Here is a 17,782-nt window from a genome sequence, read left to right as displayed (position 1 = left end):
ATAGTAGCCGGCTTAGGAACTTCTGATTAGTAAATTCTCTAGTTCTGGTTGCTGTCAGGGCTGAGCTGAAGTTGAAGTCTAGTGGGGTAATCGATGACGCCGATGATGCGACGACGGGGAAAGGAAGGTTCATAGGTGCGTATAGACAAAGCATTGATCGCTGAGAGCTCAGTTCATTTGAATTTTACCGATGTGTGTTCAGGTAAACTTATCAGACCCGACTCTCTTCACCATTCTAAGTCTATCTCTGCGAACGAGCCAAGCCCGCCGATTTCGGATTCATCCTCTGGATCGCCCCCAGCGGTCCCAGCATCTCGGATGAGACAAAATACAGCTCCGGTGGGCGCTGGAGGAGTAACGTCACTATAATCACCAGCAGGAGGTTGGGTAATTTTCGAGCTGACTGGCGTAGTCTATCCAGCTCTGTCCCCGGATTTACCTTCATTGTGGTTACCAGAGGCTATCGATTAATTCTTTGTTAGTAGTTATTGACTTCTTTTATCCCAGGTGTAGAGTATATTGTTGGCGACTTTACTTTTGCGACACATTGTTCACAACACTTTCTGTGGCACAAGACTTGAGTAGTCTGGGTGGGAGTGAAATATACTCAGCACGGAGGGAGGGTTCTTGTACCCGATCTATGTCGGGCTTCTCCAATATAGTATTACTTTCTAATGACCGTAGCTCCCCGGGATGGGGCTTCAGCGCAAACTACGTTCGAGGTAGTAGGTCACATGGTTGGGATGATCACCATTTGGAGGTTGGGGATGACTCGTGGGCTTGAGTTTCCTTCATGGGAAAATTCTGACTGTCGTATCCCTTTTCCTTGGTGTCACTGTGATGTGCGTTGATGATTTGAACTGGTAGGGCGGAGGCGCATGCATCGAAGCTCCTACTTTCGAACGATGATACGGATGTTTTGCTTGCAGGTATTGAACTCAATTGTGATTAATCTTTTGGAGCCAGCGGGTGAGCATAAGCTACGGGGGAACACTGCTGTTCGAGAGGAGCGGTATGACGATGCGAAACAGGATTACGAACAGGGTGAGTTTCTGGAGGAGTTGTATGTTTTGATAAACGACTCGAGCGCATGTGGCCGGGACTGTCTACCGAGTTGCTCGAAGATCGCGATGGGCTTATCAATTTAGATATCGTTGTCCGTGGGAACCATGTTTGCCATAGCTTATTCGTAGGGCTCAAGCTCGTATGTGAATGCGCGCTCGCTCTCAATCGAGTCATGGAAGCTCCGAGAATTCAAAGCGAAGCTGATCTTGGCGCTGTGGAAGAGAGAGATAAGAATCGAGTGAAAGTAGTATTGTTGTGGTCTCGAAATTGTTAATGCACTCGGATGGTGAAAACCTGTTCAATTCGGGCACTCTTGGCATTCCCATTATAGTCGTGCTCTGTAATTTTGTAGTATGTATATGCAGATGATTGCATGAGATTATGCTCCAGATTTTCAGTCCATACAGTATGAGCTAGATGCTCTCCGTCTGGCATTGGTTGGTAACCTTTCTCTGGTGCATCTGCGTTTGGGAGATTGGCATGCGGCGATTGCACATGCGGATATAGTTCTGAGGTAGGTTTTATTCACTCGGTGAGGATTTTTAGCAAATTCTTTGACGGACAAGTGGACAACCTTATTCGACAGTGGAGTGAAATCGGGCATCAGCTGCAATCAAAGACAGCGATGCTGAGAAACTACTCCTGATTGGCGCAAAACAGACCTGACAGAGCGCCCGTGCAAAATTTCTCTGAATCAAATTTTGTCTCAGTGTTTCTCTCAGTTCTCGGCCAACGCACTGTAAGGCGCTGTATAGGCGAGCGCTGGCGAGATTCGAATTGAGTAAGAAGGTCTGTGTTCCCATTTCGTGTTCTTCGATTCACTGCTGCTGATCATGGAATTGCAAAATTCGTTCCCTGAGTCCTGAGGGATTGAATAGTATGGATTTTGATAAGTCTGATATTGCATTCACGAGGAAGTGATTTGATGCGTAATTCGGAGTGAGAACTTTCCTGATCGCAGGGAAAGGTCTTGTTCTACCTAAATCTGTTTTTTGGATCATATCGTTCTCGCGCATGCATGAGGAAACCGTATTCGGGCACTGATGCCCATGCGTATAACATCAGATTTTGTATGCATAGAATCTGCCTAAAGTTCTAATCCCGGCCACCTGTACATGATGAAGGATTCAGAATTCGTGTGTAATTTCTCCTTTCTCGTGATGAAGGCAGTGGGTAATAAGCCTTCATTTTAATACGTATAGACTAGTGGGACTACATGTAAGTCCACGTAGTAATTATTGCGTGTTCAGATGATCCTGAATCTCACGAGTTGGGATATCAGGACTTAAAGAGAGTGCTACAACTAGATCCGGGGAATAAGGACGCAGCACGACGACTTGCCGAGTGAGTTCCGAGTCGTTCTCATTCTGATGCATGGGGGGGGGGAATAATTTTCTGCGAAGCGAGGCTCAAACTTAGGTACACCGAGGCTAAGAAAAGTCCCCCTCACCGAAGTAAACCTCGCATGATCAACGCAAATCTGTGAAGGGTCATCGTCCGTCAGGAGAGGGAGCTTCTTCGTCCTGTAGGAGTGGTTTGGACCAAGCTATGCAAGGCATTCTAGTGGACCCTAGAGGTGAGAGCTCGCATGCAGTTCTTCTTCGCAATGTTCTTTCTCTCGTCTCAGAAAAATTGCCAGCTAAATCGTCGTATATGCGATGTTGTAGCGCCTCGTCTGAGGGAGACTATTCAATCTTCGTGAGTAACCCGTAGGTGGACTTGTCGACCTCGGTACAGTATTTCGTCAATTTTTTATTATAATTGAATCTGTTGCTGGCCATTCTGGCATCATGCCGGTTCAAAATTTCCACATCGTAGCACATTCCCTGAAAATAGGATAGAAGGAAATATCGTAAATTCCTCGTGATTGAAGTATCTAATTGGCCACTCAGCTTTGGCGTCAGATATTTAGATGAGAAAATTCATGGTTTGCATTTCGTATTCATTTTTTCTGTTATGCCAAACCGAGCTGGAGGTCTCTGGGAATTGCCTCGTCCTTTCTTGAATAATGACCATATTCCAGGACTGGGCATCGTCGTGCTTCGGAGTGCGGAAGCATACGAGGAGGATATAATGCATCAAGATCGACCATGAATGCTCGTTTCGACTGTACTTCCATGTGTTGTGCTGACCGGGCTCATATCGTAGTGCTAATGGAACTCCCATTGGTATTACTTACAGACTAGAACTTTTAATATCGGTGGTGAGACTTTCAGTAAACGAAATTAGCGTGGATAAGAATCAAATCTGTGCCCCAGCTACAGCAACGGGAGAACTTGCGTGTTGAGGACGGCAAAAGCTTCGAACCTTAGATTCTAGTCATCCTGATTTCCAAAGCCTGTATGAGAAGCACAAAGGAAGCTTATGCCTTCATGCACGCAGAAGACAACGTACTGCCCGTGCTTATTCTCTTTTATCTATATCAACGTGAGCTCATGCGACACACGTGTTGGGCAGTTCATTGTCGACCAGCATGATATTGTTGGTCGGAATTTCCGATCAGGAACGAGCCGTGCAAGCCGTGTCCAACACGATTATCCAAACTGTAGCGTCGCGCCGACCGCATTTCTCAGATTCGTTGCTTACGGCCTTCCTAATGATGAGAACCTTCCTCTTCATTGTAGCACTCGTACATGCAGCTCACATCACGATTGATGTAGTATTCTCGGCTACGATTCTATGAAGGTTTAGTTATGTTTTATTCGTTGTGTTCGAGCCGTTTGAGATGGAACGTTTAGTTCTGGCCACGAGAGTAGAGGAGGTGAAACATCAGTGATGTTACATCACTCGTTGCAGGTACATGAGCATGTCCCTTCGGCGTCCTTCATGGCCAGGCAATCGAAGTCCTATATAGACCAATGGGAAGCTATTGGAAACGCAGAAGAGGTTAAGGATGATGAAGAAAGAGATGACAGCGTGAATGAGAAAACCGTTGGCGAGAAAGATCAACATGAGTCATGATTCAATCGTTGATATGTTGAACTTCTGCGAGAGCAGAAAATGTCTTGCAGTCGTAGAGTTTCGAGTCTGTGAGGGAACGCTTGGAAGCTACGCTCCGACAGAACAGATCGTTCCTATGATGAGTTGCCAAACCTAATAATGGTATTATCAGGACATTGTCATCGCGACATGTTGTCGACAAAAAGAAATTATTATGAAATGCTCCTGACGGCGAGATGTCGCAGCCTCCGATTCTTCGACTATGACTCTAAATTCGTTGTGGACATCTCATACGGTGGGCTCCACCTGCACTGATTACATGGACCGTATAATATGGTGTAACACGTCGTGAAAACTCAAGCCATAGCTCTTTCCATCTTGATGGTGTTGATAGGAATGCAACAAGATTACGAGTACGAGACTCCGGAAAGTTAATTGACTTTTCCGAGCATGGCCGTGAAAGAGGACTGAAGCCTCCGAACCTTCTTCGGACACGCTCGTGAACTGGATGTATGAGTGATGGCAGGTCTGCTCCCGTTTCAACTTGTCCAGTAACCCCCTAGCCACAGCACGTAGTCTCCAGTCCACACAAAATGTCATAGAGTGTTTGCCCGAGTGGTTAAGGGGGTGGACTTAAGATCCACTGGACACGGTCCGCGTGGGTTCGAACCCCACAGCACTCATTTACATGCGTTCCAGTCTCGAAACTGTTTAAAGGTTCTGTGGATTCAGTAGGACATGGCGAGCATCAATCACAACAGGACGACCGTACGATTGTGGGGATATCTTTTTCGAGGAGACTCGTGTGTCGAATCTCCAGAGGTACTAGCCATGAAACAAGCTCCGTCTCGACACGCCGATCAACCATGTGTCTTGATATTAAAAGACATTTCCTAATCCAATCATTACGTGGGTGCTGCATTAGATATACGACTTCGGGTAATAGATAAAGTCTCCGTGTCAACTGTGACGTCATTTACAAAGAGGCAGGCCACCCAGTGGGTTTCACATTGATTAATCACGTAAGTTAGAGGGAACTTTCCATTCAATCGTACGGGTGTGATTATCACACTCTCACACTGTGATGGTATTGAGAGTGCTATCAAGGTTATTGACGGCTAATCGAGCATGTAGACTCACTAGAACGCAACTCGATAACGGTGCATCACTGAGGAAGACAGAAACTAGAATCGAGAAACGAGGAATGCTTAACAGAACACAACTGGAACAGGAACTCACACAACAGTGATGCTCGGTGGCCGAGGTTCGGTCCGAACCGTTCGGACGGAATCACCACGCGTACATATACAGCTAGATTGAATTGACGACCTACGGCAGTAGCGGATCCTGCATTTCTTTGCCTGAAAGAAAGATATTCAAAGAACAATGAGTAACGCAATCCAAAACACTCGCACGACCCGACCTGGACTCACCGTGACTCCTATGCTTTTTGTACTCACACCAGCCCAGCTCGGCAATCATCCAAAGTGCCGCAACACAAACCAGAGGGATAAGTATAGACAAAGGCGTCATCAAGAACGACGATGCCAAAAGCACCACGGTAATTGACGCACGAAAGACCGGGATACCTGCATCATGCAGGCTGCATGGAGGGACCTTGGTTGAAATTAATGGCGAAATTATCAACAAAACCCCGGTCAACTTCAGCGGATGCGGCGCTGCCAAATGTACGAAGACGGTTCGGCTAGTTTAACCATAGGCAGCTTCGAGTCAAACACTTCGAATTACCATTGCCGATTATCCAGTACCGAGATCAACAACCAACGGATTCATTACTCTCATGCTCACACTGAATCTGGATTCCCGATACGTTGAAACTATTGCGACTTCAAGATTCAATGCTTAGTCCTATAGTTTGTAGGTTCGCGAGAGTCCGACTGGTCCTGAAGCTTACTAACATAGTGGCTCAGCCGATTCCCGAGCGCCAGTCCGCAGACCGCGCCGGCATTGAGCACGACGACTGTCCACAGATCAACGCTGTCCACCAGTGAGCTCGCCAACAATACCGGGAGACGGATGAAAACATGAACAACTGAACAAACAGAGTGTTGCTTCGCGACAAGCCTCACGCGAACTTACCAACGTTCATCGTCGCAACTGTGCCTCTCCAACATAGCGGATCAGGATTGGTCAGGAGGACAAAGACCATATTAGGAGGTCCGCCGATACCTGGGATCTATGGTCGTCTCTGGGCAGACTCGACTAAAGCCGAGCTCACTGAACAGGCCGTTCATCACTCCGCTCGCAACACCGGCCAGAACGGTACCCAGCTTCAGTGAAAGTGGCCCCTTAGGAGACAAATCAAGATCTTTTGCGACACTGTGGGACGAATCTGCATGCTAGGCAATGTCGTCACGCCGCGCGATATGTGCTACCGAGGATTACTTCCCTTTGTTTTGATGCGATCATGAATTTCATTATATGCTTGCCATAAAGCCAACGCACTCAATATTGCGCCCAGAACACTCCTAAGAATAGGAACCTGCAGTGTAGAGAAATCAGAAAATGAACAGCTCAGCTCAACCGGTACTGACCTCGTTGCGGAGACGGTCCAGCAGCATAGTGCAGGGCGCAGCAGCGGCAGCCGCTGAAATCGAGAAAGATGTGCACGTGTGTGAGATAGGTGAACTCTCACAGATGGAAGAATTTCAAATCCCTACGAGATTTCACCAGATCTTTTGAAAATTCTCATTCAACACTCAGTCGCATTCCATGTAACATCTGTTCGGGTGAGATAACATCACACACGGACGAGTCACGAGGATAGGACTTCGATACTCAGCGTCGCTGAGTATTTAATTTCATGGTCTATGGAACCGAACGAGTTAAGCCGATCAAGACCAGCTCTATTACGTTAGTATTACTCCGCAGTATTCCGAAATTGCACGAGGCGCCATAATTAGTAGGAACGACAAGACCATCCCTCCTGTGCTATATGCACAGGGTCCGTACACATCGAGGTTACATTTCGATGATGATCAGTCTCATAAGCATCGCTATCAACTATAACTTACAGAAATCTGTTTGGCGGGCAAGGCTACCAAATTAGCAGATAGAGAGATTACATTCGCGAATAGAAACATCAATTTAGTGGACAGAAATTTCCCCCTCCAAATTGATTTCCCTATATGCCCCTGACCGCTGGGTTGATTCACGCGCGACAATTCTGAGCGAATAGTAATTCCCCAACCCTTCCGACATGCAATAGAAAGGTATGCTGCGAGCCAATAATTGGCCGTACGCCGAAGCTTCAAGAACTGAATTAGTGACATCAATGGGGAGTGTAACTACGACAAGGCAGCAATGAATATTCCGAAATCCGTTCTCGAGTTTATTACAGCAACTTGAACAGCGCCGGTGACCACTGAGCCGTCACAGTAACGCGGAGCGATCAACCCCATGACATACCTGACAGAATACTCTTCCAGTAGCTCTATAAAACTAAGATAACAATGACTGCACTGAGATGGTGCTGAGCTTACTAACTGGTAACACGTTATTGAAAATAGTACGATGGACAAAAAGACGAACCGCGAGTCACTGTTGAACAATGCATCATTTCACAAGGATCGCAGTTGGATCGAATCCTTACAGCAAACATGTGGAAACACGCCAGATGGAAACCAGCAAGCAAGCGGACCTTCATGTAAAGCCTTTGAAAATTCCAGAGAATAAATGTCGGTAAAATTGGTAACCGAACAGCGTCGATCCAGGAGGATGCTCTTGTCCTATACCGCGCCCGAGCTACTACCATATAATTTGATACAATACTGCATTTCCGAATCCGGAGATCGCAAAAAGTGATACTGAGATCGTTGCGTTGAGAAATAGTATCACCAACGTAGGTATCGGCGTAACAAGTGCTGTTATCATTGCAAAGGCAGGTAACCTGCAACTGAACGCGGGACGTTCTACTTCATTGTATTTCCCACTATTTCTATTCCAGTTTTAGTGTAGTTCCCACTTCGACAACACAACACTTATGCTCCGATCGAAACTCCTCGTGATAAGCCACGAGTCTTAATTCTGGCAACTTCGTCATATTAGAGTGGTACACCCAAGCTTAGATAGTAATGCAAGTCTCAGTGATGATAAGCCAATTCCAACGATAACGGTTCATTTGGCTCGCAGGGAATTTGCTCCTTCATTTGCCCTTCGTCGTAATGTTGGAAGTGCAAATATGATCTTTCCAAATCTGCACAGGGCCCGCTCACTCCCGTCACCTTCTCGACAACCCATACCTCGATTCCTGTGCCTAGTATACTTTCCTGAGGAAAATGCTCGAGATATCGATCGCAATGGCGTGCGCTGAAATATCAGCGCAAGACTTGGGCGTAACAGGTTTCGCCAACTCGGATTTCGCCAAGTAACCACCGCACAGATTTCATTTGCCAAACACCAAGAAAAGCGGTCAAATACGGAATATTACGCTGATAACACCGGGTCGGCGTTTCCGATAGTAGACTAGAAAACGGCGGAGTTCTTGGCGAAAGAACGATTTGGTTGGCGGCGGAAAAATAGTTGGTATAACACCTACGTATGAAGGAATTCAGCAACTCTTGCTGAATACTGATTTCCGCGACTTGGCATGATTCATGAGTATACGGGTTTTGCCTAGTCGTCGGAAGACACAGATTATACCAACATTCAAGAAATTGTGCATCCAGCGGAGCGAAGTGTAATGGACCAATTATTAGTCTTGTGAAGTTTATAATTGGTGGATAACAAATATGGTGAGGTTAGATCTGTGCCGAACTACGACAGTTCGTCTGTCTGACCACAGCCTCATCTTGTGTCCAGCTTACACATATACATGTCCTTATTCCATCCTCTCTCATTTTCGTCCCCCATTCGTGACGTGACACGCTCTCTTATGAGTCCCGTACGCAACGTTTCCCATTTGTCGGAAGTCTGCTTTTATTACGCCGAGTGCGTAAATTGGCACAGTCCTGTTGTGTTATATGTCTCCATAGCGTGAGGGAAAACACAAGGAATGGATAAACTCCTATGGAATGGTCCGTTTCAAAGGACATGTGTGGAAAGTAATGGCGGGTAGTTGTCGCTTTCGGGTAGTGGTAACTCATCCATAATTTGTTAAGAATCTTAATACATTATGAATGAGTTACCACGGTCCATGTAGGTCTTATGTCTCTGTACTTGCAGTGCAACACATGTCCTTACTCACTTACTTGCAGTGTAGGGTATATGGTCGTTATTGCGCTTATGTCTCTGTACTTACAGTGCAACACTGATGGTTCCGTCATTCCATATCAGTCTTGTATTGATATTCTTGATTCCGTTGTGGAATCTTACTGAAATTTCAGTGTAAACAAGTTATTGGTAAGTGGTGTATGAAATACTAGAAACTTTCTAGTAGAAAGTAGAAGTGCTGACATTGTCAATCAATTGAAATCAGATGGCTATTGTCAGCCTGACAATAGCCATCTGATTTCAATTGATTGAGTTTATTCTGCGTATTGTTATTGTTTTGCGTTTGAAGTTCCGGGAAAGACAAAAGACACATTAACACGACGGAAAAGCCTACTCACCGAATTATCAAATATTCACACACAAATGAAAGATACTCAACCACAAAATTAGTGCATACCTTACTAACAGCGAGTCACGAACCAACAAGGCAAGAACTTGGCATTCTGCACGCGAGCGAGATAAGATCTCTACGATCTGATGTCACTACAACTCTCGTAGGATCTAAGACGTAACAATCACCTCGGCCGACACGTGATGTGTGTACGTCAAGACGCCTGGCTCGAGAAGATATTCCCGAAGCTCAATCTGAAACGAGTGAAGAGTATTCGCATCCATATTATAGTCATAGTATTATGTCACGATGTTTCATGTAAGTCGAAAGTCAACGAAAGTCCCATGGTCATCTGTCGGAAATGATCTGATATGATGAACAACTCATCATGAACTTGAATATCACCTTCAAAAGTCTCGAATCGAGACTCTAACTAAGAACTGCCAAGTTGACGCAACCGTCATCTGCGAAATTCTGTCATGCCATGAAAATCAGCAAACATGTTTCGGCGACAATTTACGGCGAATACTGGTTATAAGCTGAATACGCACAAGTTTTAGGCAAATCATGCGTGTACAAGAGCTTTCACCTATTAAATTAATTTGTTGGCAAATTCTGAATGACCCCATTTACGACGATAAATTCGTTGATTCCTGGTTTAGTTTGGCTGTGTTGAAAGTATTCGCCTAACAGAGCCAAAATTATGGTCCTATCCTGCACAGAAACGGATTTGGACCACCCCTTGTAGGCAAATTACATGCTATGAAGGTGGTTTGCGCGTACGGGCGAGCGAATTCGAAAGTTTGGTAAACGGTCATACCAAAAATTTCGTCGAAACCTGTTCGCTACAGATACCAATGCGCTGTAATTCCGTCTGCGAGGGGGTTATAAAGGATTTTGCCGACTAGTCATTTGACCATTCGGTTACAGGTTTCGCCAAGTTTGGCGACTTGGCGAAACCTGGTGCTCCGCAAGACTTGAGCAAAAACCGTTTTGGACGTGCGTTGCGTATGGCAAGTTCTGAAGACGATCATATGGCGTCTGTATCGTCAGAAGCCGCAGTTGTCGATGAGTTTGCGGATGAGTCTGAGGTCAGAGGATCCTTGTACTTCAGTGCACCGGTCGAAGTAAGATTCTCATTCCGAGTAACGACCCCCGGATTCGTATAGCAGGTACTACCTCAAACTAGACGGACGGCGAATCTGCTCGCCCATAAAGCTGCTGAGCAACAGAGGAAGAGGTAAAGCGATTGGGGGTGAGATACACGAAAGCAACGCAATACTTCTTTGTGACACTACCGAGCACAGTTGCGTTCCTCTGAGCTACAACCTGATCGTAGCTACTTTTCGGGTGTAGAGTGAGAAGTTTCATCGATTTCAGGGAAGAGGCGGCGGAATTGAGACGGAGGATAGAGGAGGAGGAAATTCAACGAAGGATCCGCGAACAAGAGGCCAAAAAATTGGAGTTGCTGATGAAACAACAGCAAAAGGAAGAAGTAGTGTTTTAAGTATATTATTGGTATATGATGTCCTTTATTTATTCATTATACGTATGTATTCATAGGTTATCGTATATGCTAATATCTATGGTCATTATTAATTCTATAATCATTTATTCTATAATATCAGATGTCAACACGATTATCTGTTGTTCAGGAGCGAAAGAGACGCGAAGAGGAAGAGCAACGGAAACAGTTGGAAGGGGGCCTTGATCTTATCCTAGCACAATTACACCTCAACACCAGCAACGTCCAATCTGTATCTTTCGAAGGTACGGTACGCTGTCAATCCTGTACCACGTGTGCACTGTGATTTGCTCGTTATCGCAGCGGTATGCTTAATCTCGTTACACCAGTGTTTCAGGTGTCGACGTAGCAAGTGTCCGACTACGACTGCTTTGCAATGCACTTACAATTAACAACAGCTGTACGGCTATAACGCTGGTAATAAGGATTAGAGAGGAAGTTCAGCTGATAGGCTTAGCCGTATATGTCCTCGTACACTTGATTGAAGTACGCATTATTCTTTACAGGCTCGGAAGGGTTTCAACGATGAAGATGGTGTATTGCTGGCGACGGTTCTTGGAGTAAATCGAACCTTGAAGTACGTGGATTTGGAAGGGAATCTTTTCGGACCGGAAACAGCTCGGAAACTCGGGGAGGTGACGGTTAGTCGCAATTGACGTTTACAACGGCAGTTTATCGCGTTGGCAGGTCCTGGCTGTGAACAACGTGTTGAAATCTTTGAATCTACGCGAAAATGATCTTACTGCCTCCGGGGACGACCAGGAGGGAGTGGCTGAACTCGCTCGCGGATTGGCGAAGAGTGAAAACAGTTTAATGGTGATACGGGCGTACAACGATGGAAGCCTCTCCCCTGAGACTAGTTTTTGAAACTTGAACTGATACTTTGTGTTCTAATAGAAACTTCCATTATGAGCGTTCATGCTATCGTTGACGCAAGTCAAGCATACTGGTTGGGATGTGTAAGCAATGATGGTATGTGCAGGTCCTTCTACTAAGCCGCAATAATATTACCCCGGAGGGTGGAGAGCATCTTATTGAGTATGTGAAAGAGCAACGCGCCCACACCAGCAGTCCTCCCCATCCAGTCATTCTCGATGTTATGGAGAACTCTCTCACAGTTGAGCAGGTAGATTCTTGCGACTTTGGAACTCTGCGCTCTCCCTAGGTTATATTTTCGCAACGCGCGCATTGGAACGCGTTCCTTGTTATGATGCATGCTTCACTCGGCGTCGTCTGCGTGAGAAATCCTCGAATGATAACGCACATGACAGGAGAAATTGACGTGCAAAATGAAATGAAGTGTATAATATACACTTCTGAATTTTAGCAGTAAAATGCGTTATATCAGTACATGGATATTGGAGTATTTTCGGACAGAAATTTTATCTGACTTATATCAGATGCGGGAGCTGCAGACGATTATTGACGCTAATGCAGCTGACCTGCATTCACGGAGAGTCCTAGAGAGGACTGAAAGACTGATGATGCAAGCAGCTAATGACGAGACACAGGAGTGGTTGGAAACTGTCGAGAAGGAACGAGTAGGACTCATGGCCTCTGAGACAGAATTTTGTTTGATTTTGTTTCAAGGGAAATTGATCTAATATTTCATGTTGTATCTTTTATCGATTCGATTTTGTAACACTTGGAGTGCGCATACATCCTTCTCGCCTTCGTACATGTTGTGTCAGATCACTATATCCGGCATTGAAAGCAGACGGAATGAGCGCGGCAGAGGATCCATCGAAGAGTGGAAGTTGGAGGCTCATAATAGGTTACTAGAGGTGGGGACGGGGTCTTTAATCCATGTGACCGAATTTCCCGCACCGATGGACAGAAGTTTCTGTCGTTCATTCACCGGTGTCATTTCTAGGGATCGCGCATATGGGAGGAGCTCATGCAAGAAGCTGAGGAACGAAAAGCTGCTCGTAAGTTTTTGTTTTACCCTCTGCAGGGTCAATGAGTAGTTGGGATATTCTCAGGAAAAGGGAAAAAGGGAGGGAAAAAAGGAGGGAAGAAAAAGAAGTGACGAGGCGTTGCGTTGTGGCGCAAAGCATGTTCGTTTGTTTTACCAATGGTGTCCATTTACTGAATCGTGTTGAGCATGAGTCGATGGTAAAGACTCCGAGGATAGACAGTCGCTCGAAAATTCGGCATCCGTGATAAACCTCATCAACTCCGTTGTTAGATGAGATCGCTTTTTGTCTTAACCGTCTACAATCAATGACACATCACTGGAGTTGTGCGGCGCCCGATGATGCCGTTGTTTCGTTCATGGGCATGGTTAAAAACTACTTTTTCCCGCCTCCTGAGCACATCCTCACTGGTGAGACTTTATAAACTCAAGTCACTAGCCCAAAGAGCCACTCTGCGTCGGAATTGCGATTCTCTTCTCTCAGACTCACCACAATTTCAAGTAGCCCAGATGAGGCATCGAGCGGAGCCTTCCCAGTTCTACATGTTCGAGAGGACCAATAGGCCACGTACGTTAATGCGGAATGGATCTCCGTCTAGGGTGCTTGATATGTCGCAGACGACGGAACAATCGTTCCTGATCCCAACAAGAGTAGTAACGGTGTTGGAATACGGCAGAAATTCGTGTCCCATGGTAGCGGCTTGGGAAGAGCTTATGGCCCAGTACCTGATGAAGTGAGTTGTGCAAGCTGTACGATTCGTTGATGCACTAAGGAGTCCGTATCAGGTGATTACTTGGAAAGGTGCAATAAGCCCGGGGCAGAGGCTTGTGGATGGTTTGCGGGTCGATTGGGATAAGCCACCGGCCGATGTATTCTTCTCTGATAGAGCGGTGAGGATGTAGCTTCTGTCAGTTTCGTGTCAGAGTCCTCTCTGGGAACAAGGGAGGGCACTGGGTCAACGCTACCGAATGGACGACAATTCCTCGAGATGTTGCGAACAACACGCCCATAGCGGGGTTCTCACAGAATGTTATCTTTCGCCAACCGATGTGGGTGAAGCAGCTCCAGGTGAGTGTCTTGAGAGTATCTAAAATTGGTATTGATCACGCGCTCCACTCTGCCCCACGATAGTGTGGAAAGTTTGAGAAGCTCTCCAGGTTCAAATGCGAGATCCAGCGCCGTACGGTTATTTCGGGATAAACCAGTTAGCGCTTATAACTCATCCATGTCCCTCAAAGTATATGACCCCGCTGATCAGTTGATAATGAGTACTGCCTAGTGTTAAAGTCAATGATTCCGCATTTACCACGGGTACGCATGAGTGACAGTAATAAAACCATGTAGGGATTATGTTGCAATATTCATAGATTCACCTCGATTTACGAGGCATCTGTCACAGGTAGAGTTATTAACATGTTGAATCGACAATGAGTCCACTCAGTACTGCCGAATCTATAGGCCCCGACAGGCTGGAAACGGAAACGACTTTTCCTAAGGATCTTCGGGTTGCTATACGGAATGTGACAGCATTTCGAAACCTCGTTGAACTCAATACAGAGATGCCTTCGGACGATCCAACACCATTACATGCGGGAGCTGCCAATTACCGAGCAAATATTTACACAGAGTGAATGTTGGGTGGCAAAAAGGCAGACTTCATTCTGAGCCGAGGGTAAAACCGAAAGCTCCTTTCTTAGTCGGGTCGCGTCCCAACCCTTCAGTGACAAGCACGTTGGTGGGAGAAGCAACTTCTTCGACCGCAAGTTCAAGCAAGCTGCGAGAGATTGATCTTAGCACCTCCAACTGGCCCGTCCCTAACCAGAACATCTAGCTTCGAATAATCGTTATCAACATTACCATCAGGATCAGTTGCTTCAGCTTCAAGTTCAATTTCGCGCTGTTCTGTCAGCGCTCTCACGAATTCGTCGTACTCGATTCGCCTGAGAAGTATGAAATTTTGCGTGTGCCTCCGCTCCGCTATTTACCCGTTGCATTTGTAGTCAACTTGCCGTAGCAGATCCTCGACGCTCGTCCCGCAAAATGAATCGCCCAAGACTGCCCGTAGATTATCCACCGATATATACTGAACGAGACGTATTGACCAAGATGATACATTGTCAGTACCCCGGTCTTGTCCACGTCCAGCTTATCGAAAACGTCTTGGATGCAGCTCTCGTTCATGGCAAGTCGAGTTAATAAGCATGCTGCTAAGAACTCCGAGTAATGAATTTCATCGTCACCAGATTGGTCCAGCTTTTTGAAAATGCGCTCAGCTTCTTCATCGTCAGTGCCGAGGTATCTCATCAGCGCTTCCTTCAAGCCCTGTAACTTAATCGTCCCGCTTCCATCTGTATCAAGCGATTTGAATTCCCGCTCGAGATTCTCGAGCATCTCGTTGCGGGACATACTAAGGGCGATCATACCGAGAGCGGCGCGTTTGATTCCGTTCTGTCGTGAAAACTGGCATAAGCCCTCGAGCACAGAGCGATCGATGCCGCCGTCTTCGCTAGACTGCGAGCTGTTTTTGGCCAGATTCGACGTGATCCATTCGTGCTTCGATGCTTCTATTGCGGACGGACGCTTAGCAGGATCCCGTTGTAGGAGGAAACTAATAAATTCCTTCGCTGAATCCGAAATTCCTGCCCAACGTGGACCTATAGTGCGAGAGCATGGGCCTACTGGAACAACGGCTCACACAAACCTTCAAATGAGAACCGGCCATTTCTGACGTTGCTGATGATTTGCGCATCAGTGCTGCCTCCGAATGGTGGTGCGCCAGATAGTATCATGTAAACGATCACCCCGATTGACCATACATCACACTTCGAGTCGTAAGAGCCCTCGAGTACCTACTGAGTGGAGTGACACACAGAAAACTCGTTTACATATCAAAGACTAGCCTCGGAGTATTGCAGCAATCACATTGCGAAAGCTCTTCCCCATGCTGTATTGCTTAATACTCAGACAATGAAACATTCACGCCGAGTGAATGTTGAAATCACGCCTTTTTGACGATTTCAAAGAGAGGTGTTTTAGTTACTACTTCTGGAGCCACATAGTAGACTGTCCCGTGCATCGCGGTCATTGGCTGATTCTGCGTGAAGACCTTGCTGAAGCCAAAGTCGATCAAACGTAGTGGTGCGTTCTCAGAGGTGTCCGCATACACCCAATTCTCGAGCTTCAAGTCGCTGAGGTGACCACTGCGCTTGCGGACGCATGAGTTGTCTTACCGGTGACAAATGTTCTGCTTGTGACAATAATGCAGAGCGTCTAGCATTTGTTTGGCGACTTGTGCTGCATCTTGTTCGCCGTATCTCTTCTTAGACGCGAGCCGCTCGAAAAGCTCCTTACCCGTACCTAGTTGAGCGAACTCCTACCACGCGAGATTCTTTTCGTTTCACACTTACATGCCTCCATCACCAGCCTCACATTCGCGTTGTCTTCATACACCTCCAGAAGGCGACACACGTTGGGGTGGTCCAAATGCAAGTAAATTTCGACTTCATTCCGGAGTAGCTGAAAGAGCACTTCGCAATCTATGGTGATCTCTTGAATAGGACTCGGTGTAAGCTACCGAGTCTTGTTCGAGCGTCAACAGTACATTTCCCGATAACGGGACCAGTGTGGGGAGAATGTGCTCATATTCAACTGCCTGTGTTGGTGACGGTATAAATTTCGTGGAAATTCCGGCGGAATTTTATTGATTCCTACATACTCCCAAACAAACTCGTTCAGTAATTTCTGTGCTTAGCGAGGGAAATCCCGAGCTCAGCAGAGAAAGGCGAACATTTATTCCAACACGGGGAACATATGATACATTTCGCGTCGATTTCGAGCTACAAGAACAATCGAAAGGGGCCCATTCAGAAACGTTGTACTCTAGACACTCCCGACCGACCTCAAACTTCCTCGAATTGAGATTCTCCGTAGTCAAAGTTTTCACAGCAACTTTCTCTCCCGTGGCTTTATTCCTTGCTAAGTACACCTTGCCATTCATACCGGTCCCTGAGGGGTCATTCACACGTAGTTGGCATTCACGAGTTTCGGCGCCCTACCAAGCACTCGGTCCTCTAGAATCTCATAAACCTGTGAAATATCTTTTTGTTTGATTCTCGCGTTCTTGATTCCAGGCCTAGCTTTCGACAAGTACTCCGCGATGCTCTTGCGGCTGGCCGTGCTTGCCGTCGCCTCCGCAGAGTGAACTGAGCGAGAGGCTATCGATATATTTCAACTCGGTCGGTTATTAGATCGTAAGTATTCAATATCGATATCAGCAATTAATAAGATTGAAAAAACCTATTAAATGCATATAATACAGATTGATTCCACATTAAACTGCTTGCGATTGAGCCTAGTCGAGGCTTACTTTTCGGAGGTTGGTGGGCATCTGTGGAGATTGCTCTGGAACAGCGACATCCCATGACGAAGGGAGACAACCTTTTGAGACTGGTGTTCGCCGACGGCGACGATTATGCGCCGGTGTGTAAATTATTCCGCTTACGGTTTTTTTGTAAAATCGTTGAGCTTAAGCAACGAATATCGATGAGAGTTCCTCAGCAACCTACACGCTGCAGTGATACGTTTTTGTGGATCCTAAGGTTGTGTGTGCTACGGCGGTCGCTGAGGTGGGCCAAGGGCAGCTTCGGAACAATTACCATTCGGTATCAACTGTCGTAGCTCCTGCTTTGAATGGTGAAGCGGTAAGCTGTTTGCCTCACCGAGGCCGAGGAACATGTCAGAAGTCACCTGTGTTTTTTGCGAGTAACTTGCCGT

The 17,782-nt window shown here is 46.3% G+C and overlaps 4 protein-coding genes and 1 non-coding gene across 5 annotated transcripts; 3 read left to right on the top strand and 2 right to left on the bottom strand.

Annotated features, from left to right (window-relative positions):
- Positions 1-674: 674 nt before the first annotated feature.
- Pmar_PMAR019888 (hypothetical protein) lies at positions 675-1,583 on the top strand (the record flags this gene model as incomplete). Its single annotated transcript, XM_002786164.1, has 4 exons — positions 675-722; positions 930-1,044; positions 1,194-1,309; positions 1,464-1,583. 4 exons carry the CDS (start codon positions 675-677, stop codon positions 1,581-1,583), a joined length of 399 nt encoding a protein of 132 aa, XP_002786210.1.
- A 3,023-nt stretch (positions 1,584-4,606) lies between these two features.
- On the top strand, positions 4,607-4,688 carry Pmar_PMAR019887. The gene has a single exon. It is a non-coding gene; the product is annotated as a tRNA-Leu (tRNA).
- Positions 4,689-5,334: 646 nt separating this feature from the next.
- Pmar_PMAR019886 (hypothetical protein) lies at positions 5,335-5,538 on the bottom strand (the record flags this gene model as incomplete). The annotated part of the gene is made up of 2 exons (XM_002786163.1): positions 5,335-5,366; positions 5,439-5,538. 2 exons carry the CDS (start codon positions 5,536-5,538, stop codon positions 5,335-5,337), a joined length of 132 nt encoding a protein of 43 aa, XP_002786209.1.
- A 4,887-nt stretch (positions 5,539-10,425) lies between these two features.
- On the top strand, positions 10,426-13,911 carry Pmar_PMAR019885 (conserved hypothetical protein; the record flags this gene model as incomplete). Its single annotated transcript, XM_002786162.1, has 16 exons — positions 10,426-10,432; positions 10,499-10,695; positions 10,741-10,808; positions 10,949-11,063; positions 11,224-11,338; positions 11,431-11,510; positions 11,600-11,728; positions 11,781-11,909; positions 12,076-12,219; positions 12,494-12,634; positions 12,785-12,877; positions 12,967-13,021; positions 13,282-13,419; positions 13,493-13,576; positions 13,627-13,742; positions 13,795-13,911. The coding sequence occupies 16 exons, from the start codon at positions 10,426-10,428 to the stop codon at positions 13,909-13,911; spliced, it is 1,728 nt and encodes a 575-aa protein (XP_002786208.1).
- An 863-nt stretch (positions 13,912-14,774) lies between these two features.
- On the bottom strand, positions 14,775-17,430 carry Pmar_PMAR019884 (calcium-dependent protein kinase, isoform, putative; the record flags this gene model as incomplete). Its single annotated transcript, XM_002786161.1, has 10 exons — positions 14,775-14,949; positions 14,995-15,092; positions 15,134-15,663; positions 15,711-15,858; positions 16,053-16,197; positions 16,240-16,366; positions 16,417-16,525; positions 16,908-17,014; positions 17,065-17,211; positions 17,376-17,430. The coding sequence occupies 10 exons, from the start codon at positions 17,428-17,430 to the stop codon at positions 14,775-14,777; spliced, it is 1,641 nt and encodes a 546-aa protein (XP_002786207.1).
- Positions 17,431-17,782: the final 352 nt, after the last annotated feature.

This window comes from Perkinsus marinus, assembly GCF_000006405.1.
Source record: "Perkinsus marinus ATCC 50983 genomic scaffold scf_1104296931854, whole genome shotgun sequence".
Classification (NCBI taxonomy): Eukaryota; Perkinsozoa; order Perkinsida; family Perkinsidae; genus Perkinsus; species Perkinsus marinus.
Note: the sequence above shows the minus strand (reverse complement) of the source record. Positions and strands in the feature narration are given on the sequence as shown.